General features: G+C 54.7%; 1 protein-coding gene across 1 annotated transcript in view; it reads right to left on the bottom strand.

Moving 5' to 3' along the window:
* Positions 1-27896, bottom strand: part of KLHL29 (kelch like family member 29) — a gene marked incomplete at its 3' end in the record, with an annotated part of 115656 nt that overhangs the window by 25557 nt on the left and 62203 nt on the right. The window contains exon 3 of the mRNA XM_084234489.1: positions 27203-27715. Within this exon, the coding sequence (XP_084090615.1) occupies positions 27203-27715 (513 nt within the window). The remainder of the gene's footprint in view (positions 1-27202; positions 27716-27896) is intronic.

The raw sequence follows: 27896 nt of genomic DNA, 5'->3' as shown, positions 1-27896 counted from the left end.
TGTGTAGTGTTCTGCCCGAGACACGCACCAGCACATTCTAGGGGCAGAAGGCAGTTGAGTACGGCTGGAGCGAGTGGGGCAGGCCAGGCCTGCCAGGCCAGGCGAGGCCCCTGTGATAAGCTGGGTTTAGGAATCTATAAATTAAAGGCCTGGGAGGGAAATTTAGAGAAGCTGCCAGGTTACTTGGGGCCCAGGTGGGAAGGAAAGATGGAGAGCAATGTCTGGTGACAGCAGGGAGCCCAGGCCAGAGCGACGGCAGTCGGGGGTCTGAGCTCTGAGGGGGAGGAGAGGTACAGGACTTCCAGAGACCGCACAGGGCTGGGGCTGGGGGCCGGGCATTCCGGAGCCAAGTGCCGCTTGCTGCCTCCCTTCCTGTAGCATCTTCGGATGCGCCCCTCAAACTGATGCGCCCCCAGGCCTGGCCTCCCAGGCTGCGCCTCCAGAGGGCCGTCCCGTGACCCGGGCCATTGGCTTCCTCTCCTGGGCTTGGTCCATTCTACGGTTTTGACTTTACCATTCATTACTTGAGGGCAAGAGGTCAGCTTTCCAAACGCAACGAGGATCCGCGGTGGGCGCCCGCGGGAGCGTGTGAGCAAAGACGTTGTGCGAACTGAGCGGGACCCCAGGCAGGCAGAGCTCTAGCTGTCCGCGGGGAGACAGCTCAGCCGAGGCGCGGTGCGGGTGGACCTCGCCCCCCAACACAGCCCGCCCGGAGAAGGGGCTGCGGGGCTGAGTTTGAGAACGAGCCATCACGTAGGTCTGGGGTTCTCATCTGGGGCGAAGGCGGAGGGCGCTCCCCAGCCTCCAGGCCAGGCAGAGGAGGCTCCTGGGAGCTCTGCAGCCCTCCTTCACTGCCCTGGACTCCCAGCACGCTGGGAGGGGCCTGGGGTCCTCTGACTGGCCTCCACGACCGTCCTTTTCCCTTCAGCGACCCGGCTCGCCTGCCGTCCACCTAGGGGCCTGGGAGGCCCGGGCGAGACAGCTGTGTGTGTGGGACGGGAAGGGGCCGGCTGGGGACGAAGTGGAATGAGGGGGCCCAGGGCCTTTGCCCCCAGCACTGGAGACCCCAGAGGACAGAAGAGCAACATGGACACGACGAAGACACGAGATAGCCGACGAGGGACGACAAGCGCGACAACCACAGACGCGGCCTCAAAACCCAACTTCTCACGTGCATGTCCACAGACCCCGCCTTGTAAACCTCCTTCCTAGAGACTTGGCCTCTCAAGGATCTCTGGAAAAGCCAGATCCCGGGAAGAGTCAGGGCAGGGGCAGGAAGAAATGTTGGGGGGAAGGTGGGAGAGACAGGTAGGATGCATGAAAGGGGACACATGGCCCTCCGTGATCTGCCTTAGCTAAATCCAGTGTCCCCCAAGAATTCTGGAAGCCACCGTCCCAAAAAGAAATCAAGAGTTTGAAGGGACTGCAAGGATGAGCGAACTGGAGCTGGGAGTACAATCAGCTCAGTTACCCGAGTGAAAGGGAAATGAACCGGAAACCCAGGAAGCCAGGGGCTAATGGCAGCTCAGAACACTTGGAATTTGGAATCACATGGTAGAAGGGATTGGCAGCCTGGGGGGGGGGGGGGGTTATGAGGCAGGGGAGGAGCTATAGCGTGTGTGTGTGTGTGTGTGTGTGTGTGTGTGTGTGTGTGTGTGTGTGTGGGAAGCGTGGCTCACATGCGCCCTCTCCAGTCTCCTGGGAGGGGTGCCTCTGTGTGGCCTTCTACCCCGGGTCACTTGTGCCCACCCCACTAGGGGCCTGGCAAGGTCAGGTCTGGAGCAACAGACATGGCCTCCCGACCTTTCAGTCAATTCGGTTTTTGTATTGCAAGTGATGGTCGCTCCCCATTGTGTACGTAACCTCCAGCATTCTAGGAAAATTGGAACATTCAAGTGAACAGAGAAGAAAGTGGGTTTGTGTCCTCCAGGTGACAGGGGCTGGCACAGTCAGAGGGTCAGTTCTGTTAGGGGCCGGCTGGCATCACACCTGGGAGAAACCACAGCTGCGAGGGAGGGGCCACCGTCCTGCCATGGGTGGGTCTGCTCTCCGCACCCGGTCACCAGCCACAGTGCCCTGCCCACCTGCCCACCACTCTGCGGAGAAGCCACCAGGCCTGGTCCCAGGAGGTCCCCAGAAGGGCTGACAGGTGGGCTCTTCTAATGTCCCCAAGACTCCCCTCCTCTCCCGGCTCTGGCCCTCTTGGCATTGACATCCACTGCTGAATTCCATCTCCACTTAGACCGTGCACGCTGGTGGGTACAGATGCTGCCCTTCATCCCCTGCACCCCAGAGCCTCCAGCAGCATCCTCCGGCACCTACGGGAGTGGGTCCCAGGGTGGCCCCCAGATGCTGGGCTCCAAGTGGCCACTTACAGGTCTGAGACCCTCAGGCAGAAGGACAGGCCTACTTGGGCCTTGGGCCTGTGCTTGACCTTCTGGATTTCCCAACACAGGACTTTTCTCAGTTCCCTCCCAATACTGCAGCTTCGTCCCCCCAGGCACTTCCACCCAGGCGTTTAGCCCGCTGCTTTTTCTTGAGAAGTTGCGCTGATCAGCCTCTATCAAGCGAGAGCTCTGATTTTACAAACTCTCATTGGAAGGAATTACTCAAGAGGAGCTGTCTGACCAGGGCTGGCCCAGGCCTTGTCTCCCCTGTAGCCCTGGGTTCTGGGGTCCCTCTGCTCTGGGTGGGGTCTGGATGCTGGGGGCTGGCTCCCCTGGGCACCCTCCTCTGTGCTCAGAGGCTGACTGAGGTGGGCAGGGTGGGCCTGGAGGCGGCTCCATCTGCACAGACACAAAAGCTGAGAGGATGAGCGAGTCAGGCCTCCCTGGCAGGCTGTGCCAGCAAGTGCCCTGCACTGACCGGGAGGGCGGGGCCCCCTATGGTGGTGTGCAGTGGGGAGGGTCAACCCCCTGTCCTGCCTTCTGCCCTAGAGCTTTCTTGGTGCGATGCGCAATTGCACACGCGGGGCTGAGATGGACTGCGGCGACAGGAAGGGAGGGGGTGAGGGCAGGCGGGGCAGGGCAGGGCCTGGTGCGCTCGTGGAGAGGACCGTACTGGGCTGCTTTTTGCACAGGCTATTGCCTTTGTCTGAATAACCTCGCCTTCCTCATCCTATAAGACCCTCCGTCCACTGTACTCCGCTCACCATCTGGCAGGCCTTGGGCTGAAATTCCTCAGGGGCAGGAACCCCTGGCTGAGCACCAGGAGGAGCGACAGGGTGTTTGCCAACTTTGACTAAAAGGTGGAAGCAGAGAGTCCCTCTGGGGTTTGAGGGCACTGACATAGTCAGGCTGGGCCACACGGGGTGGGGGGGAGTGTGTGTGTGTGTGTGTGTGTGTGTGTGGTTCTTGCCAGCTAGACCGAAGTCCCCTGTGATGACGGAATCTGACTTGGAGGGTCCTCCGGGGCTCCAGTTGCAGCCCCCCAGCCCTGGCCCAGGGTGGGGGAGGCAGGGCTGGGATCACACAGGAGCCGCCCCTGCCACCCGAGGATTGGCGTCATCCTGCCCAGCTCTGCCTTGGCAGTGAGCAACACTGTCCCTCGGGTATCACGGGCTTCCTGGAGTTTCTATAATCCCGCTGAGGTGGGCCAGGCTGACTCTGTCCTGGGTGAGTGTGGCCTCCGGTGGGTGCAGGTGACGGGGAGCCCCGTAGGATGGGAGGGTCCGGGTGGGCGGCTATAGCCCTGTCCCCAGGGCCCCATAACCTGGCTCAGGAGGTTTCCCAGCCCAGCTGACCTGGGGCTCCCTGCAAGCCAACGGGGGGCTCCCTGTAGCTCTGGGGATGACCTCAGTGTCCCAGCAAAGGTGGATCCAGGAAAGGAGTGGACCGGCCACCCCGGCTACCGCCAGATCGGCTCTCCCCGCTGCTCCCTTGAGGTTCTGAAGCCAACACTTGCCCTCCTTCCACCTCTGCAGGCCCGGGTGTGGTCCTGTTAGCACGACCTGGTGGTGTGCCCCAGCAGGCGAGGGGAGCCTCCTATTTCTCCAGTAGGTGCCGGAGAGGAGGAATTACTTGACTTTCTTAGTCCCTGACTGTTCATTAAAACTGCCAAAAGCAGAGCTTGGATTGGAATGGTCTCTCTACCCAGGGCCTGGCCAAGCTGCTGGCTTAGAACAGGTTTCAGGTGAGGTTTGAATAAGTGCTGAAGGAAGCGGACAGTTGGGACGGAGAAGGTGTCATGGAACAGGAGGCGTGGCCTTGAGTGGGCAGGATGGAGCTGATGGCCTTTGGGGGAAGCGCTGCTTCCAGATCGCACGGCTTGAGCAAAGGCCCAGAGGCCCAGGGGGGCACAGCCTCTGCGCTGAGGGCTGTCAGGCGTTTCCAGGTTGCCAGCATTCTCCCTCCAGGCAGCACCCACTGGGGAAGGAAAAACCTGCAATCCCTAGTGCTTGGCTCTCTCCCAGCCCTGAGAGAGGAGTGGCAGGCAGGGCTGGGCTCGCTCCAGAACGTGCCGGCTCCCCGAAGCAAGCACGCAGCTTCCAGGTTTCGGGGCAGTGATGGAATCAACAGCTCGAAAGTCCTCTTGAAGGAGAAGGGGCTGTGAACCTCACTGGACAGAACAGACCTGGGGGGCTGCCCTGCTCACTCACTACTCCTGGGGCTGTCTGGAGTCCGGGAAAGCAGGGGCCACGGGTCCTGCATGAAGTGGCTCTGAGAGTGACAGTGACGGAGGGGGCATGGCGAGCTTTGGCCCAGAGCCTGCTGTGCGCTGGCGTGACCTGCCTCTCACACCGCATTCATTTAAACCTGAGTGTCTTGAGCATTTGAGGGCTCCGAGAGGTGAGGTGGGGTGCTCAGTGCCACCAGCAGGATGCCAAGGCTGGTTTGATCTTATGGGCCTGCCCTAGGCACCCATTCAGACTCACCGAGAGAGGCTTTGAAAAATGCTTTCAGGTCCCATCCCCAAAGTTTCCTGATTCTATAGTATTGGGAGGGTGATCTAGGCACTCAGATTTCTAAAAACTCCTCTGGAAATTTTAATGTGCAGCAAATTGGAGGCCCTCTGGTTTCATGGCCCAGCACTGCTATTTTTTGCCTTTTTGTTCACATTCCCAGAGTGTCCACATTTACACTCAGAGCTCAAAGAAATTTACCGGAAAAAAAAAAAAAAGATAAAATTAAGGAATGACAGCTCAAAGAGCCAGCAATTTATGCAAATGAATGCAAATAAACACACACAGTTTCATACATATGTTTATGCAAATATTCTTGTGGCCCTTGCAAATCACTCACCTGCCTGCAAGCAGCTGCCCATGATTTCTTGGTGAGAACCCAGGGCAGTGTGCCCAGGTTAATGACAGGTGGTACCATGACCTCCCAGAACAGACGTCTCTATTAGCAAACTCGTCCCAGAAGTCTCTGCGGGACTGTGTGTCAAACCCCTCTTCTTCTTGCTGTGGCCATAGGGCTCACTCAAGGCAGACCAGGGAGGAGTCAGGAGTAGCTGGGGGGCTTGGTAGAAAGATGGGGTGGTGGGCATGGATCCAAGGCCACCAGGGCTGCGGGCAGAGACAGTGGGGGCCTGAAATCTGCGGGAGGCCAGCTTTGGTGGCCAAAGGCTAGGCTGCCTTCAACTCGGTGCCTGGCTGGGTAGGCTGACAGGTGGCTGGGAGCATCACCCCATTCTGACAGAGCTCCCTCCACACACTTTTCCTCAGTGGATGCTAATTATGGCTCTGGCCTTAATTTGCAGCCCTATCCCCAGAGTCAAGGCCTCTGGGACTTTGTTACCTGCTTTGTTATCTCTTGGATGGGCTAGTTCTGCAACCTGCTGGTCCCTGGCTCTGGCCCCTGTGGACTGACAGCACCTGATGGCCCACTGCTCCCTTCCTGCCCTTGCTGACCAAGGGGTCTTCCAGGTGGTGTTCCCCTGAGCTGGGACATGCCCCAGGCTGGGCACACACTCCTCAGACTGGCACACTCCTTCAGTTTCTGCCTGGGGTGGAGGGAACTCCCTAAGGTGGGGCGGGGAGAGGTGGAGCTGGGATAAGTCTCCAAAAATCCACCTGAAAACCAGGCCCTAGCATTCTGGGGTCCTGTCATAGATGGCCCTGTGAAGTTTACACTCAATTTCTTATTTTCTCTAGTCGCCACATGCAGGAGATAGTGGCCATAGGAGGCTTGGGGGAGCCAGAACCTGAGCGCTGTGAGTGTGGACAGCTCTGTTAGCAGTTTTGTTAGCTGATGGAAGCAACAAGTGATTCTTGTTCAACACCCCCCCTTCACTGTCCTCCCCAGCTGCCCTGTGACCTCAGGGGTAACTTGGGGTAGGGAAAGTGTGGCCTGTCCCCATGAGGGGGCTCCCTTCCAGCAGGGCAGCTATATCCAGGGGCCCTTACGGATCCAATGCCCAGCCTGTGCTGGGAAAAGCCTCCCTAGTTAAAAAGCCAACAGGCACAGCTCTCACTGTGGGTGGCGCTGGTGGGGGGCAGGTGGTGGCGGGGTGTCAGTCCCCAGGGCTGCGATGGAAACCCAGGGACCAGTGCTCTAGTTGGGGACTGGAAGTCAGTTTAAGTAGGTGTGGCTTTTCCAGCAAAGACCTGTGACAGCAACTTCTCCCTCGAGCACAGACATCTCTGGGTCCCTGGTGACAGCTGCTAGGTGATCTGGTGGTGTGCCAGGTCTGCAGTCTGTGATGTGGCAAACATTCATTTGAGGGACCAGCCTTTCCCCATATGCTGCTGGGCAGGCCAGCATGGGTGTTCCAAGTGCTTCCTTCTCCCTTGCTGAGAACTTCCCGGGTTGCTGAGAGGTGACGTGAAGGCACATGGGGTAAACTTGTGGGGTAACCAAATCCAACAGTCTGACAGCCAACCCCACCAAAACTTTAGGAAATATCTATTCCTTCTCTCTGCTCTGGGTGGAGAAGTACTGTGTGACCATGTCACTCAGTACTAGGGACCCAGGCCATCCAGAGCTGACTGTGAGTACCCTGAGCCAGCGCAGAGCTCAGAACCCAGAACAAACTCAGAGCTAACATCTAGAGCCCAGAGCTTACAATGTAGAGCTGACCGAACCAGCCACAATCCAGTGCTTGACACAGAGGCTCGATTTCCTGATTAACAACTTGGAGCTCAGATATCTGGCGGGAATCCTGAGAACCCTCCCAGCCCCAGAGTGCTGGAACTTTCCCTTTGCTGCCTCCAGTCCTCTGACTGGCACCTGACAGTGAGCAGAGTATTAATTATGGTCAGAGCTTTTCAACATGCAATAAAAAGCCTTTTAAACTGCTCCGATGGGAGGTGATTAACTATTAAGTGGCATTATGGATCTTCCTATCTGTTGCTTTCATAAACATAGTTGTAGGCGGAATGTTTTATTACGGGCATAAAAATGTCCCACATTACAATGCATAAGCACATATTGATGTTATATTTCTTTACTGCGCTGCACGCCCCGGTCCCCAACCACTTGGAAAAGAAACTACACGTCTTAATAATTTATGCTTCAAGTTTTAACCAGGATTATCAATGGCAGCTTTTGAGCTTTCTCTTTTGGCAACACAATAGATCATAGTAAAAATGCACCGACAAGCGATGTGTCCGTTTGATTTTTCCACCTGAATCAGCAGCCCAAACTCCAGACACAGCAGTTCGGGGCAAGCAACACACTGAAGAATTTAAGCCTAAGCATTTAATCTGTTCTTTCCATAAATTTCTGCTGCTTGTGCTTTATAATGATTCTACCAGAGGAAGTTTATTTATATCGCAGATTTTCAGCATCAGCACATTGAGAACACAACGGCGATCGCTCAGTCAATAGCTCCCAGCCATGTGTAATATCACTCCGGAAATCAAAAGCCCATTTGAAGAAAAGAAGGCTCAGATTAAAGTCACTTTAAGACATCAATAACTTGGAACTGGCTAAAGACAAGTTATAAATATCCAGCCTGCGCATATGCAAATAGGCGTTCGCAGACGCACCCCGCAGCTCGCGGGAACCCCCCACGATGATCCCTCCAGGCCGCACGTGCAGCACCGCGCAGGGGGCGGGGCCTCGCGCACCAAGGGGCGGGGCCTCATGCCTCGGGGCGGGGCCTCGCGCTAAGGGGCGGGACCTCGTGCGCCAGGGGCGGAGCCTCGCGTGTCAGGGGCGGGGCCTCACGCCTCAGGGGCGGGGCCTCGTGCGCCAGGGGCAGAGCCTCGAGCGTCAAGGGCGGGGCCTCGCACGCCCCGCCCCGCCCCGCCTCGCCCCGCCTCGCCCCGCCCCCGCGCCGGCGCCCCGCGCGCCGTCGCGGGCATCGGTACGTCAGGGGCGCGACCTGGGCTTTCGGCCGGCCGTGAGCGGGAACCCAACACCGAAGCTCAACAACAGAACAGACCAGCGCCTTTCTGGCCGCTCACCACGCGTTAGGGGGGGCCCACGCGCACCCCGTTACGCCGCAAACTCTCGTCTCCCAGACTCAGTCCCAGAAACCTAGAGCGAGGCTGGGGCACCCCATCGTGAGGCTGGGGCACCCCATCGTCCTCAGCTTGGACCCGCCCCGGCTTCGCCACCTGCCTGGGCAGCGCCTCGGGTGGGGAGGAAGGCGGCCTCCGCACTTTGAAAAGCAACGAGGGTGCAGGCGCCCTTCCTCCCCCGTGAGATCTGCTGACTCCTCGCTCCTGAATCCCCCCGGATGGGGCCCGTTTCACAGAGCGGGAAAAAGGCGGTTCAGAGAAGGAACTGGCCCCTGGCTAAGGAAAGGCAGAAGCCAGTTTTGAATCAAGTGCTGCTTCTTGTAACGCCCTACCTTTATGCATTAAACTCTTGTATTGCACTGTCCCCTGCTTAGCCCAGCAGCAGCCTTCCTCAGGCCAGGGAGGGGAGCCCCAGGGGCCCAGGAAGATTTGGGGGCACTTGGGAAGGTGTCCAAGAGCACAGTAGACAAAGCAAGGGCATGCGATTCTGCGGGGTAGAACTGACTGGGGAGGTGAGCTGGGACTGGCTGAGGAGAGCCTGGGGATTGGGTCTGGTGAGGAGACCCCACGTCTTCAGGAGGGGAGGGAAGGCAAGATGAACCCATTGGGATGGGCTGGAAACCCCAGTGGGGCCGGTAAAGTCAATCACCAGAGATCAGAAGCTGCACTTCCCTGGGTAACCCTAGAAATTGCCAAGACCTCAAATGACCAAGGACTTAGACGGCCAATCCCTTGAGATCACAGTAACCCCTTCAGGAAAAAGAGGAAGCTGCCCACTGGCCAGGAGCAGGATGTGGCCCTGAATAGAGACCATCAGAAAAACCAAGTCCTCTGTGGTCAGTGGACAATAATAAAATAAAGTTAATTTCTGCAAAAGTCTGGATAAGAGAGAAGGCAGAATTGAATTAAATGACACAAAATCAATGAAGCTGATGACAAAAGAAGACAGTTTTCTTTCAGGGGCTTTTTGCCCAAAGATTCCCTGACTCTGGAGTCCCATCCACCCTGGCGCTGGCTGTCCCATCTGCCCAGAACCGGGCTTTCCTGCTCTGTGCCCCAGGCACTGTGGGGTCTGCACTTTTGGCTGCCGTCATTCAGTCATCTTGCACACACTCATCCACTTAGCAGATAATTACTGAGCACCTACCACGCGCAGGGCACTGGGGATACAGAACAGACCAAAAGCCCTGCCCCTGTGGAACTGGGTGTGTGGTGACCTCTTGGTGTCCCCCTCAAGGGCAGGTATGTTCAGCTGGCTCATGAGAGCTGGCAGCACCGTCATGCAGAGAAGCATCCTCACTCATGCACTTGGCTGCATCTGGTCCCAGAGCTCCCAGCAAATGGCTTTTCAGAGCTTTGAGCCGCATGACTCAACTGCCCTCTCTTTTCTTCTCAAGGGGCCCGCGGGTGGCTCACGATTTTTGGAGAGCTCTCCCACTGACAAAGGTCAGGGAGGGGTAAGTCCATATCTTTCCACATAAATGACTTAGTCCTGAGAGGAGGATTCTACACTCAAGGTTCCCCCGTCCCCGTGCCCCCCCCCCGCCCCAGTGCCAATTGGACTGCCAGTCAAGTCCCAGCTAGAGCTTCACAGGGCGGGGAACTGGGTCCCTGAAGAATGCAGGTGGATGCAGGTGTGCAGGTATGGTGTGTTGGGGCTGGAACCTCATGGGGGTTGGGGGGAGATTACCTGAGCCGCTCTTCCCTTTAAGACTGTGAGAACCAGCTCTTGTTTGTTGGGGTGGAAAGTTCCACGTTTCTGTGATTCTCCGCCCTGCCCAGGCCATTCTGACAGGCACACACATAATTCTGTATCCTGTAGCTCCTCGGGGTCCCTGGTTTCCAAGCTGCAGGGGGTCAGGGGATGGTGGCTGGGGAACTCTGTTGAGGCCACACCTGACTTCGACCAAGGAGGACAAACTGCCTGAGCTCAGGTGGGAGTGCCTGTGGGAATTGGAAGAGCCGGGGCCGGTATCCACTGAGGGAGGAGGCGGCAGGAGTTGGGCCTGCTCAGAGCCAGCTCTCAGGTGATGTGACGGGGGCACATTTCTGCAGTCAGGAGCCCAGTCACTGCTGGGCTCCCACCCAGCCAGGCGCTGGCCCAGGCCCTGTCCCAGGGGACAAGACTGAGTCACAGGGGAGAACAGTCCGGTCAGCCCTAGGCTGGTGTGTGGCCTGGGGGTTCCATGTGGTCTGGGGGTGGGAGGAAGAACAACACCCTGATAGGTCTGATAGGGCTGGGGAGCTGTGAGCACAGTGCAGAAGCTGGACTGAGTGTTGTCAGGCAGAAGCCCTGAGGGGCCAGAACTGTGGGGCTGAGGTGGAGGTGAGCAGCCTTGAGTGACAGGTGAGGGAGCTTAGTGTGAAATGAAGCATGGATGGATTTTGACTGGGGGGGTGGGTGGGGGCGGCTAGTTAGAAGGTACTTTAGACACTGCTTTCAGAGTGGACAATGGACAGTGGCCTTGAAGGGGCAGGCCTGGAAGCAGGTGGTGGTGAAGAGGGACAGGCAGCAGAGCAGAGGGCAGGAGGTAGAACTGAGACTTCAGAGAAGCTGCCAAGGTGGGAAGGAGGGCCCGGGTGGGGCAGGGGCATGGGAGCCTGGGAGGCTGGTCAGGTGGGCTGAGTCTGAAAGCCCTTGGTGGAGAAGAGCTGACAGGGTCTTTGTCCTCAAGAACCCGGGCATGGCTTGGGCCCACGGACAGGCCCTCCTCAGGTCTGGCTGTATGGACGCTGGCAGCAGCCTATGCAGGGGTTCAGTGGCCCTGAACCCCTGAGACTCTGCATTTAGCTTTTCATTTTACAAATGGGGAGGCAGGAGGGATTCAGCAGGGCTTGGCAGGGGCCGGGGGAGCGAAACTGGGCAGAAAGCTAGTCCAGTCCCAAGTCTTACAGCAAATCCTCTTGCTGGGTGTCCTCATGGACAGACCCAGAACTAGGATACAGCAGTGCATGAGGGGCTAAGAGCAAGGCGCTGGGGGCCTCCCTGGTGGCGCAGGGGTTAAGCACTGCACTATGAAGCTGTCCACAGCTTCTGCAGCATGAGTTCGATCCCATGCCAGCCAGGGAGCAACCCACATGGCGCAGCAGACCTCTCCTGTCTCCCCGCTGCTCCCCTCAGCAGCGTATTTCAGTCAGTCTGCCTGTTCTGTTCCCCACTCTGTCTGTGGTGAATCCTCTCGCCCTCTGCACCTCTGGCCTCTACCCCAGCTCCTGTATGCATGAATAAAGAAATCTTAAAAAAAAAAGCAAGGCTTTGGGGCCAGACAGTCTGGGTTTCCATCAAGATTCTGCCCCTGACCATTTGGGGAAACTTCCTGTTGCTGAGCCCACATTTCCCCATCTGTTAAACGGGGATCCTAACAGTCCCCACTTCATAGAGCTGCTGTGAGAATTGAATGGGTCCGTCCTTAGAAGAGCATCTGGAGGCTGAGACCTCAGCCTGTCCCCTTAGGGCCGCTGCTCACAGCTTGTACCTTGCACACCCCGGGGACACCCTTCACCCCACAGTCGGCACAGGTTTCTCAGTGATGGTGACAATTCTCTGGTAGGTGGCAGGCAAGGGTCTTGGGAAAAGGGTATCTTTAAAAATTACACATAACGTTGCTAAATTGGCCTGTGGCGGGGGTGTTCTAAAGTCATCCACAGTGGAGTGGGGGAGACAGACATGAAAATAGACCATCAAGATGCTCGCTGGTGAGACGGGTGAGTGAAGTCTGCGCGGGTAAGCGGGGTTAGCTGAGGAGAGGAGCTCATCTTCCTGCTCCTGTTTCTGGTGAGGCTGGTGCCTCGGAGCTCTGACTGGAGACTGAGGGGCGTCGGAAGCCCTGGCCTGCTGGTCGGGGGCCGAGAAAAGCCCAGCTCCCAGGCTTCCTGTCCTTCCTGACGGACAGGGCCATGAGGCCGCAGTCCCAGCTGGCAGCCCCGAGCCCGCCTCCTCCACCTCAGAGTGTCAATGGTGAGTTCCTCTCCCTCACATTCAGTTCCGCTGTGGGAAGGGCTGGCAAACAAAATAAATAGCCAGAGACCTCTGGGTCTATGGTGACTCCCGACTAGCTCATAAATCTCCTCCCACATCCCACAACAGGACTGGCCCATCTCCCTGCTCCTCCGTCCTGCCTCTGTGTAGGGAAAGCTGGGCCCCGAGCCCGCGAGGAGAGGAGCCGAGTAGTGTCTGTAAAGGGGAGACAGTGGCCTGTGCTGAGCCCGTGGGGGGACTTTTGTGAGCGTCACGGAGCGTCCCAGAGTCAGGTTGCCCTCCCTTGCTTTTGCTGCCTCTCCTCTGATCAGCAACCGGGGAGGTCAGACTCTGTCACCCCAGGCCAGCAACCTAGGCTGATATGTAAGCCCCACCCTGGTCACCAGGGTTTGGGGTGATTTCTGAAAGGAAGGGGCTTTCCTTAGACTCTTGCCATTGAGGTGTTAGGCTCTGGAGGCACATGCTGTGAGTCTTGAAGACAGAGACTTTCCTCTCTGTGCCGGCCTGCTGAGGGGGTGTGGGACCCTCAATGGGAGTAAATAGAGTGGAGGGAGGAGGATGGGGGAGCAGGGTCTTAGTGTGGAGAAGGGCCAGAGGAAGGGTGATGGTAGGCCCCAGGGTTCTGGCGGCGCTGCTGCCTCTACAAACCTCCCCAGGGCTTTTCATGGGCCTTTTACCCAAGAGGCCTCCTCAACCTCCCGGCTCCTGCCCCTGCCAGGATCTTGGGAGCCTGCAAGGCTCCAGAAGCAGAATATCCAGGTGAGCAAACAGCTCAGGTGAGGCTGATCCAGCCAGGTGGGGGCCAGTGCCTCTTCCTGAGGCCAAAACCTTGGCGTTGCAGGGGTGCCCAGGCCCAGAGAAGGAGGAGGGGCCAGCAGGCCTCCAGCTCTGTCCTCCGGGCAACATGGCGTTCTCTGCCAGACAGGGCCAGCGGATTTCTCCTGCTCTGCTGAGCTCCTTCAAAGATATCAGCGCATGGTTAATCTTCCTTCTGTTCAGAAATGCAGAGTAATTTGCCCGAATGGGGATTTCTGCATATTTATACTAATGTCTGTGTTTAAACCTTATGAGACAGGGAATTGCTGAGAGATGTCCATTAGCAATATATACAGACTGCAATTATTTCTTTATGGTGTGTGGTTTGACTGCAGAATATTTTATTTCAATGGAAGTAGCAGGCTTTGCCTACTGTGTTTTCTTATGTGCCCAAAGAAATCGATAAGAACAGAAAAGTGGAAAGAGGCAAGAATAAAAGGAGTGTGACCTTTTAGGTTTCTGGGAGCCTTGAATACGCTACACCAGGCACTGCTTTCTCAGAATCTAAATGCACACACCTAAGTGGGGGGAATTCACCATGTTTAAGAATGTGGATGAAAACTTGCAAGGATGGAGGCAAATCTCTCAGTTCATTCACCCCAGGATGAGTCGGCAGGGGTGGTCAAAGGCAAGCAGAAAAGACGGAACAAGGGGTGTCGTGTCCTCAGAAACCCCACTTCTGACCTCTAGCTTCTCTCCCTTACTTCCAGCCCAGAACAGGAGCTCAGAAGAGCAGGTTTTGATCTGAAACAAAATAAGCCTCAAGCTTACAGCCTCACAGACCAATGCTTCCTGGATTCTGGGGGAAACCCTACCTTTTCCTGGGAAAGAGGGGGGACTCAGGGGAAGGAAGCAGACCTGTTTCAGGGGCCCTGAGCTGACACAGCCAGTGTGAAGACAGGGCAGAAGGACCCTCATCAGTGGGTGCCCAGCCGGGTGAGGGTGGGATTCTTCTCTCAGGAAAGGTTGACCTGGGACTCACCTTAGCTCCACCTCAGCCTGCCCAGCTTTGGCCTCTCATGGGGCTTTTCTATGTTGGTACCAAAGGGCTTCAGTAGGCAAGTCCCTCGCAGGCCTCACAGAGAGCTCACCTGCTGTGCACGCTGCAGGAGGCCTCAGTTACCAGCCCTGGGAAGGATGTTGCTCAGCCCAAGGAACTGCCCAAGACACAGAAGTGTCCTGAGGGGCAGTGTGGATACGGAAGGCCAGATGGACTCGGGAGAGGATGGCAAATGGATGAAATGGGACTTTGTTCAACAGCAGCGTGGCCATGAAGCTTCCATGCCTTCTCCGTGGTCCCCAAGCCTCCTGGCCCTTCCTTTGCCTGCCCTCCCTGCCTGTCCTCCACCCAGCGGGCATGTGGGCAGCCCATCAGGCTGCAGCCCGCTGCCTACCCGCCAGTGTCCGCTGTCTCTGGCCCCGCAAAGCTGGCTTTCACCCGCGCCTCAGCATCCCCTTTGTGGGGAGACACCATGCTTTTCTGGCCTCAAAATAGTTTCCTGAAGTCAGTGCTGACTTCTCACTGGCTTCTTGCAGACATTTTTTCCAGGAGGCGTTGGGGTCCAGAAGAGGGACAGATGGTCCTTTTCTTTTTATAACACGGCCAGTCTTTTGAAGTGAAGAGCTATAAACACAAGTTTTGCCTTCAGCAGATGTTCTGTGGGCACAACAAGTACCACTTTGTGCTCTTCAGCAACCGTGAGTAGTGTTCAGTGGGGAGGAGACCGAGACTGGGCTGGGCACCAGCACGTATACGGGGACCCGGGGGCCGAGGCCTGGTGGTCCCTGTTCAGTCTGCAGCCAGGACTGTGTCTTTCTGCTCAGTAGGTTCCAGAAAGCCGTGTCTGCTCACCTTGCTTGAGCCCGGGAACCATCCGGCACTGGCTCCAGCTGTGCAGAGGCCAGTTCTGAAGGGCTGGCCCTGGCTTTGTTTTTGTGCCTCTCCCAACAACCATGAGGCCGGGCCCAAAGTCTGGGGCTGGAGTGGATTCTCCGTTAGAGATCCATGGCTGGGTTTATCACATTCTCCTTTGAACCGCTTCACATGGGGTCATTTATTTACTATGATGACACAAGGCCGTTTGGGGGCACAGTCCCCTTTGCAAAGCAAGCAACAAGAATGGCCGGCCAGACGGGACAAGGAGCCGAAGGCTGTGTGGCGTGTCTGCGGGAAGCTGCAGCCCAGAGCTCTGTTGCGGTGGCTCCTCATCCCTCAGGGACAGAGATGCGGGGCGTCAATAACTACTTCTAAATGGACGTGCTGCTGTTGGGTAGATTTCAAGAATTTTGTTCATTTGAAAGGGCATACGCTCAAGTAATAGACCTCATTAACTTCAAAGATGTATCATCTTTGCACAGAATTGGCTTCTTCGCAGGATGACTGGCTCCATTAACTTTACTGCACTGGCTGTACTCGGTTAAGGTGTGGGAGACCCTGACTTCTGAGCTCCCGGGCCCCCGAGGTCCCAGCACCCTGTCTGCAGTGTCCTCAAAGGGCCTGCTGTCCCATCCATCACATAACACTTTTGGAGGCCAGGAATTACTAGTTCGTGACACATCGGTCTAGAAGACGCCGGACATCCATTAAGGGACTTTAACCCCAATGTGCCTGTGACAACACAGGTTGCAATCAGAAGCCTTAGGGTGTGGTGCAGCCAAAAGGGCTTGGGCATCAGAGGCAGGCGGTTTTGGCACTGATCCCTCCCCCAGCTCTAGCACTTTCACCTGTCAAGCCTTGGCTTCCCATCTACATTCTGAATTGGCCTTACCCGGCGACTGCACGGGCTATAGAAATACAGAGCGAATATATAATGAACATAAAACATCCATTCTGCGTCCTTCCAGAAGACAAGGCTGCACCTGCCAGCATTGCCACCAACTCCACTGGAGTGGTGTCCCTGCTCCAGGGCCTGAGACCACTCAGCAGGACCAACCTGATTGTCAGGTCGGTCGATGACATTATTACAGAGACCCAGGCGAGGTTGGATCTATTCTTCTACTCTTTGGGACAGATAAATTAGGAGTCCTGCAGCCAGTGCCCACACTAAAAACACCTTGCCTCATGAAACTGTTGTTTGCCCCGAGAAGGAAATGAATGTCCCCATATGGAAGAAAGATGGAAAATAGGAGTTCTTTTCAGATCAATCAGAATCTCTAGCCCTGTCTGTGCAAATGACCAGATGGACCAGGCACCTTCAGAATTGCTGCGCGGTGGCTCCTAGCCTTAGGGGCCTCAAGGTCCTTGGCAGCAGGCTCTGTTTAGCCTTTCAATGGAGAGTCATTGCTTTGGTTCACAAAGGTGCTCTGGACACTAGTGGACAAGTGTTGCTGACCACTAACAGTATTCATGCTCCCCGGAAGGGTCCGGGCTCTTTAAATAAACCTCAACTTACTGAAATAACCATAGCAGAAGTGCAGTTTTTGAACACCACAAATTAAAAACCAAAATCCCCCAAAATCCAATATTTGTAGAGGCCCGGAGGGTGGGACGCTGCTCAGGAGAGCCCAACCCAGGGGTGACGGGGTGAGGACCCCCATACCCTGGTCATCTCTTTTCTGTCTCATCCCAGGCTGCCCTGGACCTTGCCCTGCGGTACATGGGAGACTTGGCCCCTGAAGTGGTGTGGGTCTTGTCCCTGCTCTTCGTCCCACTCACCCCTTGGGAGATGCAGGCACACAGAGCATGCCAGTGGGAACTGCTCTGACCCAGCGGTCTGGCAGTGCCGCCCCAGGGCAGGCCATGGAGAGTGGCATGACCAGGCCCTGTGCAGGCTCGACAGATGCCAGGCAGAGGCTGGGCCCTGTCCCTCTGTGGTTTCAGTCTGTGAGGACAGTGATGGCTTCTAGCATGAAGAGCTTCCAGTAGCAGATGAAATAGCCACACAGGGCATCTAGGGCTTGAGGGTGGTTTCACAGGGAATTTTCTAGAGGCAATTTCTTGGGGGTAATGTTATAGCTTGATGAAACGGCTGAGCCTCAGTTTCCTTACCTGCTAAATGAAGGGGGATTTCTAGACAACCTTTAAGATAACATCCTATTCTGGCATTCACTACAGTGGCGTGGGTGGGCAGGTGGAGAGATGATTTTTTAGGGGTAAAGTCTCCTGAGCAGAGAGGCAGCTGATGAGTTGGTTAGGAGATCACAGCTGGAGCTGGTAGGCTGGGCTGAGAGACACTGACCTTCTTGTCTCAAAGGGAAATTCTCTAACAAACTCAGTGGAAATGATAATTTTCTCCCAGGGCCAAGGCTATAGGGACAAAAGTCACAGGAATAAAGGGAGAGGGCCTCTATAAAATGGAATGATCAGCAAAATTGGTCCTGATGAGGAAGTGGGGAGGAGACCCAAAGAAACCAGTGTAGTGGGTAAGATTTTTTTCCTTTTCTTTTAATTTGGAAATCTGTGTGTGTGCGGGTATGCATGTGTGTGTGTGTATGCATGTGTGCGTGTGCATACTTTATGTATCTTATAGAAAAGTTAGAATATCTGCCATGTGATGTCCAGGGCCAAGGAGCTGACATCCCTGCTCTCCTGGGCCATCCAGCCTGTCACCTGGTATCCCTTTAAGAGGCATTTTGACAAGCAGGAGCATGACCAGAGAGGACACCAGCATGGTAAAGGGACCCTTCACAGGATGAGCAGCCAAGGTCTCTGGGGATATTTAGTCTATAGGAAAGGAAATTCTGCCATCCTCAAAAATCTGAAGGCTTGTCATGTAGAACAGGGACCAGCTTTGCTCCGGGTGCCCTCGAGCAGAGGGCAGGACCGTGGAAGTTACAGGAAGACAGCTTTTGACCACTTAACAGGACAAACCGTGTCGGCCTCGGTGGCCCCTGCTTATCCCCAGGGGTGGAGGGCAGATTTCTGCTTCTACCAGATATCATCTGAGATCCTCTCAGCATGAAGCTTCTACAGCAACAAAAAATTAACCCCCAATATGGATGAATGGAAAACATAGCCAGTGCTCAGTTAACAGGGAGCAGAGGGGCTTGAGGTAAACGGTGGCAAAATTTCTGAGAATATTCCAATAAACATCAACCCCTGGAAACACCCAGAATCTTTGTCTGGGGTGTGTAGACCAGGACTTGAGACGCAGCAATGGCCACCCTGGGTGGTTGCTGGGAAGAGGGGAGACAAGGCCCTGGGAGGCAAGTGGGCAGAGCCAGACAGTTCGGGGCACGGAGTGTGGTTCCCCAAGGCGCTGGGAGGACTGGTGAGGAAAGAGTGTTTCTTGTTACACACTAAAAACACGGCTGCTCCCCGGCCACTGGAGGAGGGTCCCACATGGCGTGCAGACCTCTCCTGCCGCCCGCTGCTCCCCTCAACAGTGTACTTCGGTCCTTCTGCCTGCTCTGCTCCCCGCTCTGGCTCTGGTGAATTCTCTCACCCTCCCGTGCTTCTGACTGTACCCAGTGCATGTATAAACAAAAAACAAACAAACAAACAAACAAATAAATAAAAACATGCCTCTATTAAAAAAAAAATCTTTAAAAAAAAAAAAACACCTGGGCTTCCCTCTAAGATACATTTTTTTTTTTTGAAAAAGAGTTACATTAAGAAAACAGGCATTGACAACTATTTCATAGAATAGCAACCTTTTGTTCACTTTTCTCTTCAAGCAATTTACACAATGTTTTGTGTTCCTGACATACTATGCGTGTATTATTTTTACCTGCTACGTTTCAAGAATATTGAGTGTGCTCTGAATGGAATGTGGTTCCAGCCACATCGTTTCTCATTAAGCCAGGTTTGTGCCTCTTTTTCTCCAGTTTTGTTTCTTGGTGCCATTATTACTCAGCTCTCCTCTTGAAACTTATTGCCAGGCTCAAAAGGGAGAAACCGCTAGGGTCAGCCTGACAAGCCTGCCTTTCCTAGCAGAGGTAGTGCTGGCAACAGGAAACTCACAGTTAGGCTCTGCCACAATAGGAGAGAGGTTAACAAAGAGTTTCTGGGCCCCGGGTGCAGGGAATTTCTGGTCAGGGTCAGTATTCCCTGGTGTTTCTCACCCAGATCAAAGCCCCTGAAGGCCAAGGGAGTCTTTACTTTGCAAGTCCAGAATGACCTCAGGAACTAAAAAAATGGACTGTAGCCCAAGACCGTGGGTCTTGATGGAACCATCTCTGGGGAGTTAAGAAGGCAGCTGGGCAGCCCGAGGAAGCCCAGGAATGGGCTTTGGCTGCCAAGGTTTCAGAGAACAGACTTCTTGGGCCCTGAGGTGTAAAGTAGTAGGCGAGCCTGTCTCAGACAATGACAGGCCTGGCGAATCCAAAAGTGTGTATAACCCTATGACAGATGAATTTTCTGAGAAATATTAATTCTGCATCACTGGCACTTACCTCAAACATTATTTCCTAAGACCTGGCATTTGTGGAGCCCCCTGCCTTCCCCGGCCTCACCCCCATCATTTGACTGCCTTTGAAGGCCCATTTCACGCTGACTTTTCTAGCTCCTGTAGCTCCTGTCTTCCCAAGTAGAGTGTAGGTTCCTCCAGGGAGATTCCCACCCTCCCAGAGCCTGGTTTGGTTTCTGGAACTCGCAGGTATCTTCATAGGGCTTCACGAGAACTGTAAGGGGAACACAGCTGTCTACTGCCTGGTGTCTTCTGCCCGGGAGAAGCCTAGTATGGGCTCTGCACACAGTAGGTGCCTCATACTACACATGCTAGTTGCTCCTTAAGTGGCTGGTGGTGCAGCAGGGAGGGAGCTGACATGACTCAGCCCTCAGTGATCTCTGCCGTATCAGTGGTCTAGAACTAGTGGCCACCCCTGTGGTGTGTGTGTGGCCCTCGGTTCTGAGAGGATAGGTGAGTAGGGAGGACCTCGTGTAGACAGACTTTCAAGTTCTATTTGCACTGAGACTCATATTTCTTGGGGGAGGAAGTGTGTGTTGGGGGTGGGGATCAGGAAAGGGAAAGCTAGGGTCACAATGGGTCTGTGGGTTTGATTCCAAATCTGTGCTGAGGGTTATGTCGGTCAGATCTGGGAGATCATGTTGGGCAAATTTGCCTTAAAAAAATGGAGGTCTTGAGCCAAAGTTGCTCTAGACAATACGTCTCCTCCATAATTCCCCAGAATTCTAGTAGGAGGTGGTAATAACAGGCAGCAGTGTTGTGAACATGTGCTGGGCACCGTGTTAAGTCTTTACAGACATAACTTAGTCCTTCAAGCTTGTCTAGGAGGATGGCACTATCGTTATCTCCATGTCACAGATCAGGAAACTGAGGCTTCCATTCCAGCTTTCTAGCACAAGTTTGTTGAGATGGTGGGGAGAGGAATTTAAGTTTTATGCAAGCAGTCTAGGGCAGAAGCTGGGCTCCTGGCTGCATCCATGCAGCTGACCTCGTGTTCCTAACCACTGCCTCCGCCAGCAGCTTTGGTTCATTGGTCTAGAGAGTACAAAATTCTCTTTATTCCATCTGTGGATGTGGTCTTGGGTGGGGGACACTCTGGAGGGGGACCCCTGCAGGGTCCTTGGCACCCTGATATCGTGCTAAATATCACAGATGCTGAGCGCCCTGAGTGTGGCCTTTTTTCTTCCTAAGACGTCTGCACCCGTGTGCGCATGGCCTCTCTGTGCACCTATGTGTGTGGCAGATTTGGATAAGGCACCCCCACATGACCACCTTGAGACGAGGGCCCACTTCACGAGGTGGCTGGGACGCCTGAGTAACTGTTGACTGACTGTGTGGTCAGGGTCCAAGACGGTCTGGGAGTAGCTCGGAAATTGTACCAAGCACCTGCACGAGAAGTTCTCCCTGTAAACGTGGCCAACGTGTCCCTTTCTGCTCCCCATGAAGTTGATTACCCTTGTCTCCCCTGGACCCTGCTCCCGTAGAGATGAATACCCTGTGTTTCCCCCGACCTTGCTTCTCCTACCATTGCCACAGAGTCCATCACGCTTGTTCACTGTTACTAAACCAACAGCAAGAGTTCTGCTCACTCAGTAGCAGAGTCTTGCCTTGCAAACCTGCATCACAACTGATCTCTCAAGCATGCCTGGGAGATATGCGGGTGCGTCCTTGACCACCAGAGTAATATAAGATGTTAAAAGTAATTAGAGGTTTGACTATGGAGAGCTGTGTGGAGATTTCTGGACCTACTAAACATAGAGCTTCCATAGGATCCAGCAATTCCACTCCTAGGTATTTACCCAAAGGACACAGAAACATCAGTTCCAAAGAGCACCTGCACCCCTATGTTTTTTTTTTTTTTAAAGAGGCATGTATTTTTATTTATTTATTTGTTTATTTGTTTGTACATGCACTGGGTACAGTCAGAAGCACGGGAGGGTGAGAGAATTCACCAGAGCCAGAGCGGGGAGCAGAGCAGGCAGAAGGACCGAAGCACACTGCTGAGGGGAGCAGTGGGCGGCAGGAGAGGTCTGGGGGACCTCTCCTCTGGTGGCCGGGGAGCAGCCGGGGATCGAACCGGCGCTGCAGAGGCCGCGGGCAGCTTCGCAACCCAGCGCTCAACCACTGCGCCACCGGGGAGGCCCCATGCACCCCTATGTTTATAGCAGCACTGTTTACAATCGCTAAGCTTTGGAAACAACCCAAATGCCCAAAAATAGATGACTGGATCAAGAAGATGTGGTACATATACAGCATGGAATATTACTCAGCATTCAAAAAAGATAAACACATGCAATTTGCAGCAACATGGATGGCGCTGGAAGGGATCATGCTCAGTGAAATAAACCAGAAAGAGAAAGAAAAATACCGGATGGTCTCACTCACAGCAGGAATCTAGAAAACTTAAATAAGGGACCAGGAAAATGAATAACTGTAAGAAAGTGCAAATCAAAATCAACAACTATGAACCAGAGACACTCTATAGGGGGTGGGGGGCGGGGAGGGGAGGGATTGGGGTCAAAATAAAGGGGTTGCAATTGTATGGGGAATATAAAAATAAAATTTATTAAAAAAAAGGAATTAGAGGTTTGTATTCTTGCTTTTATGGGGGCAGGTTACTCTTTAGACATGAGGGTAGATAGGAGAACACCCCCTAAGACAAAAACTCCTGGAATTAGGGGAAAGGCCTCAGCCATGGCTGCTTCCTTTGGGTTGTGAGGGCGATGGTGGAAGAAGGCGATTTTATTCTGTTCTAAGTGGACCCCTGGGAACGAGGTGTTTTGAACATCATGATGTTAGACTAACATCATAGTCTCCTCAACTCTAGCGGGCAAATCAGTCTTTGTCACACTTCCTTGGGCCCCTAAAAGGCCGTGCACACTGAAGAAGGCCCTCGCGCTGGTAGTAAAAATAACAGTAATTGCAAACTCCTTTATAGTGATTAGAACGTGCGAGGAACATTCCAGGGGCTTTATGTCAAATAATGTAGTCCTCAACACAATAAGAGGCAGGTTCTATTATTACCCCTTTATACTTTGGTGGAGGTGTTTGGGCACAGGAGGGACTTTGAAAGGGATGGATCTCCATTTCCTGGAGCATGAGACAGGTGTGGGGGTGATGGGGCAGAGTGGTCGGGGCCTGCGAGCACCAGCCTGCTTTCACCATGGAAAGGGAGGAGGCAGCTGGAGAGACGGCCCAGAATGTTGGTGGATAATCCTGTGCTTTGCGTCTTCATTTAACACTTCCCAGGAGAGGCCACTGGGGGTGGAATGGGCTGGGGCAGGTGCCTACTCCTACCCTGAGGCTTGCAGTCTAGCAGGGAGGGGACCAAAGAGCAGGCTGACTGTATGGAGGGGCTTGGCCAAGGCAGAGAGCCAGTGGGGCGGGGGAGAGGCCAGCGTTGTGAAGGGCAGGAGGTGAAGCTCGAGGCAAGGTCCCTGCAGACACTCCCAGGGTGTGGTCACATCTGAATGCCAAGACCCCTCAGGCTGCACCGGGGACCCTGGACTGCAAGGGATGCACTGGGGCCTAGAGGCCCTCCATGCTGACCACAGGTGATGGTGGCCTGAAAGGGGAGGGGCCGAGAGGAGAGGGAGGCAGAATCAAGGGAGTTTTCTGACTCAGTGCTTAAAGAAGTCAGGAGGGGTGTCAAGGGTGACCACGGGTTTGGCTCTGAACTCCAGGGTGGATTTGTGATGTCATCTCTGAGACAGACATGACATGAGCAGGTCTGTGGGAGAAGGATTTCAGCTTGGGTGACATTTTGTGCCTCTGGGTTAACCGTGTGGGCAAATAGCTTTATCATGTGTCCCAGCTTCTTCCATAAATTTGAGGTTGCAGAGGGATCGGAGGTCTCGGTATGTCAGCGGTGGGGTGGAGACAAGATCTGGGGTTGGGGACAGAACTGTCTGGCCCAGAAGGTGACGCGGCCACTTCCTTTTAAGGATCGGGGCATGGAGGTCTCTTTAAGAGGCTTAGCCAGGGACTGCCAGTCCTGTGAACAAGCTTGGGCTGCCCCCGCTCCTCTGCCCTGAGGAGGGGCCTTGGCGCTCCACCCATTTACCAGCCTGTCTCTGCTGAGCCCTCCAGCCTGCGAACAGCGTCGACAGGCATAATTGTTTCGGGGTAAGTGGGCACAGTGCAACACACATTCATGCACACGATCTCAGTCATGCCTCCCCTAACCCCGGCGGTGCTACTGTCACCGCATTTTAAAGATGAGGACAGAGAGGCGCAGAGAGGCTGGGAGACTCCCTGCCGTCACACGGACATTCGCTTGTCTCTGTACCCTCACCGGATCCTGCCGGTGTGACTCACGGAGGCTGGGGAGGCTGCTGTCAAGCAGATGTTGGCATGAGGACAGATAGCGCTCCATGGAGTGGAGGTTCAGGGGCAAGGATGGGAAGGAAGGAGCTGCAGGACCCCAAGAAGGGGCTATGCAACCCTAACACATAACTCCTGACCCTGGGGCAGGAGGCCAAGTCCAGCAGACAGATCCTCAGGGCCCCTCGCCTGAGTCTTACACAATCTGAAGTCAGAAGGGACAAGTCTCCCCTTCTCAGGTCAACCTGGACTCTGCTTTTGGTCCAGAAGCCACTGGGAGCAGGTGCAACCTGGCTTCTCTCTCCTTGGACAGGAAGGTGAAAACACAACAGCTTTTCTGCAACCCACTGCTAGGTCTAGCACCTGCGGCTTTCAGACATCTCCAGCCACCCTCTTTGCCACCGAAAATCCCGGTGAAAGAAGACAGGAGGAAGACTGTCATCCGGAGCCTGCAGCTCTGTGGAACACCCTCAGCTAGTGCGCGGCAGCGGCGGGGTCATCTCCTGGGGCCTGAGGTGGGCACCACCTCTGCCCACGAATTAGTTCAGGGGTCTCCATCCAACAAGACACACGACTTCAGTACTTCACAATAGGATTCAAATGGAACAAATTCTTTTTTCCTCCCTTATCACTTTGCACACATGAAATCTATTTTAATTGGCTTTCAATATATAATAATAAAAAAATCCCACTGATTGCTCCCCACCAAGATTTATCTTGTAAGTTTCTTGAGAAAACCTATACGTGCTCAATGCATTTAAATAACACTCATTAAAGGGAACTGCATGCAGCGGCATCTCTAGTCACAGATGAGAGACAATCGCTTGACCTATTGCAAATCAAAAAGCATTTTCACACCACCTTTATTTTTCAATTGGTTAAGTTTTAAATTAAAGTTCTAACGCCTTTTTTTTTTTTTTTTTGGAAGGCAGACTCACCAACATAGCCCCAACAGAAATTTCAGCTCAGTCGATTGGAAGATAATTACAAGACACAAAATGTGAAATTTTAAATCACGGCACTAATGAAGTCTAAAAATACCGGTGGCCCATCCCTCTGGCTGGTGAGACCTGCTCTTGGTGGAGAGGATCTCTCCGTAATTACTCAACCCTGTGAGAGGCCAGGTTGTCACGTCAAACAATAGTAGGGAAAATGGAGGGACTTTAATGAGCTAGATCGCAAGGAGTCCTATGGTGGATCTTATTATTATAATGCTGGATGAGGTTTCAAAGAGAGAACAGGAGAAAAGGAAAATTCTTTTTTTTCTGAGTGGAGTTCTGACTAGTGTCGGTGGGTCCCGCAGGCCTCCGCGCCCGCTGTCTGTCATCTCCGAGTGTGAAATCAATTGAGCTTCTAAGACGTAAAATCCCTAGGGGCAAAATTAAAAGTGACCCAAATCCAGGTCCACGTGGTTTTGTCAGGAATCTGATCCTCACATGGCAAGTTTCAAAGATTTGGTTTCAAAATTCGGATTTCTTATTTTAAAGAATATGAAGTTGTTTGACATTAGCTATGACAGACAAATTATAGCTTTAGCAATAAAGGCTTTTAAGATTAGAAATGAAAGGAGAAATTATTAAAAAAAAAAAAATAAAGAACCACCCAGGCTTGAGTTTGGAGGCATTTGTGTGTGCCTGCTTCGTCTTTCTTCACTGCAAACATAAGGGGATAAATCAGCGGACGAGGGCCGTCAGCTGACAAGAGTTACATGTAATTTCTGGGGAGCAGCCGGCATGCAGGCTTTCCCAGCCAGCACGGGGGAGGGTCACCAGCTGTCAGTGGCTGAGCCCATGGGATCTCCCTGCCTGGTGGACTCTCCCCAGACCCACCCATTCCAGGCCCTCACCTAGCACTGGACTCTACCCCATTGGGGCTGGAAGAGGGGACCCCATCCCCCTGCTGTCTGTGGGCGCCGGCCCACCACAGAGGATGGTTCACATCCTCTGGCCCCACACAGATTTTTTTACGGGAAAGAGTGTAACCAAAACAATGCAAACGTAGAATCAATTTAGTCAATGTTTTTTTAAAAAAAGATCTTAAACAAAGCAAGAGTTTACCAGAATTTAGAAGTAATTTTCTATAATTTGTCATTTAAAACTAGGGCTGATTTCCAAAACAAAGGCAGTCAGGGCTCAATCAGACTGGGAACGAAACCCAACGGAGATCTAGACTCGGCTTTGTGGCTGGGTTGCTTGACAAGGCCTGACAATTGCTCGAAAGGATAAAGACAGAGATTCCTGAGCGCAGGCGGATCAAGGATGGCTAGTGGGCGGCGTGCTCTGCTGAGCGGGGGCCCGGACTGTCTCCCGGCTGCAGCAGGGAGGCTGAGAAGCTGTGCTTAGAGGCCTGCACACTGCCCAGGACCACCTGCTGTCCCCTCTCCAGGGAGGCCGGGAGAGCCCAGAGGGGTCTCCATCTTCTGGAGCTCAAAGGGACAGCAAGTCTGGAGCAGAAGACCCCTGCTCCCTGCACCAGCCTCTTGTCTGTGTCCCTGGTCCTCCTGGCCCCTCTGCATTCCTGCTGGACAGACCCCCTCAGAGAGATGCCAGGGCCTAGGCCTAAACACTTTGACCAAACCCTCAGGCTGGGGGCTCTGTTCTTGAGGATCTGCCTTGGAATTCAGGGGAATGGAAACTGCCAGGGGGCTGAAGAGGGGGGTTAACTGGAGTCTGAGGCCAAGTGTCCTATTCCATCCACTGCCCTGCCCCCCGCCCCGGTCTCCTCAGCCCAGCTATCCGGCATGGAGTCTTCCTTGGTCATTAAACTCAAAACACAACTGGCTCAGGATGGTCCGAGCTTCTCCTGTGCCTCAGCCAATGCCCCGGGGCCGCTGTCATCTGACAGCACAGCAGGGGCGCCTTTCTGGGGAGGGACACAGACAGTTCATGTTCTCACTGTGCCCAGGAGTGGAAAATGGAGGCCCCCCCTGCAAACACGTGTCTCCTGGAGCCCTAAGAAGAGCAGACGCCTCTTGCTCATCCTGCACTTGGCCTGGCTTTGGGGTCAGAAGTGAGGGTGGCCGGGCTTGGGCTGGGGTGGAAGGACCCTGGGCGGTGCAGGCTCTCCCCTCCCCTCCTCTTCTTGCCCACTCACAATTCCCGCTTTCCTCGTCCTGTCCTCCACCTTCCTTCTGCCTCATGTCTGAGCCCGGGTTCAGATGGTCTTGGGCAGGGGGAGGTCCTCCTGCAGCCCTGGGCTTGGGGGCAGTGAAGGGGTAGCTGGAGAGCGCAGGGCAGCGGGACCCACACTGCTGGCCATGCTATGTCTTAGTGACCACACGGTGAGGTACAGACGCGGGGACACAGGGGGCTCGTGGGCAGCAGGACTTACCTTTGGGGTGCCCGGGGTCTGTGAACTCATACTTCCCCACGCCAATGGTCCTCAGCATCTGCAGCCCGTGGGCCGAGTCGGTCGTGGGGGGCCCATTGGTGGCGGGGGCACCGCTGGGGAGAGTGGTAGACGGCTGGGCCGGTGGTGGTGGCGGCATCAGGGGCCCTGCCATGTGCCCGTTGCCCACGGCGGTGGGTCCCGGGCGGGCCACCTGCCCCACACCGGGCAGGGTGGACACGGCCAGGGGTTGTGGGCTGGCATACAGGGCCTGGGCGGGCATGTTGACCACCACGCTGCTCAGTGGCTGAGAGGGCGGCTGTGGGAGCGAGTAGTGGCCTGGCATCAGCGGGAGCTGGGGCCCCACATGGGGAGGCAGTGAGGGGGTCACCCCAATGACCGGGGCCTGGACGTTCACAGCCGGGCTGAAGGTGGGAGGCTGGGCCACTCCATAGGAGTGTGCGATCAGGGCGGGCTGGCTCCCGGCGGCCACCGTGGTCACCCACGGCCCTGTGCCTGAAAGGGAGATGGAAGACATGTCATCTGCCGGTTGCACACTCACTCAACAAACACCGACTGTCCCAGGCCCTGGACTGGGTGCTGGGCTCCCAGAGGTGCACAAGGAGCCAGCCTCCAGGGACTCACAGATTTAGTATGCGCTTCAGCAGCACCGGATACGTGTATTTGGGGTGGATGA

This window comes from Talpa europaea (assembly GCF_964194135.1).
Source record: "Talpa europaea genome assembly, chromosome: 6".
NCBI classification, from domain to species: domain Eukaryota; kingdom Metazoa; phylum Chordata; class Mammalia; order Eulipotyphla; family Talpidae; genus Talpa; species Talpa europaea.
The sequence above is the reverse complement of the archived record's forward strand: the minus strand, read 5'-3'. Positions and strand labels throughout refer to the sequence as shown.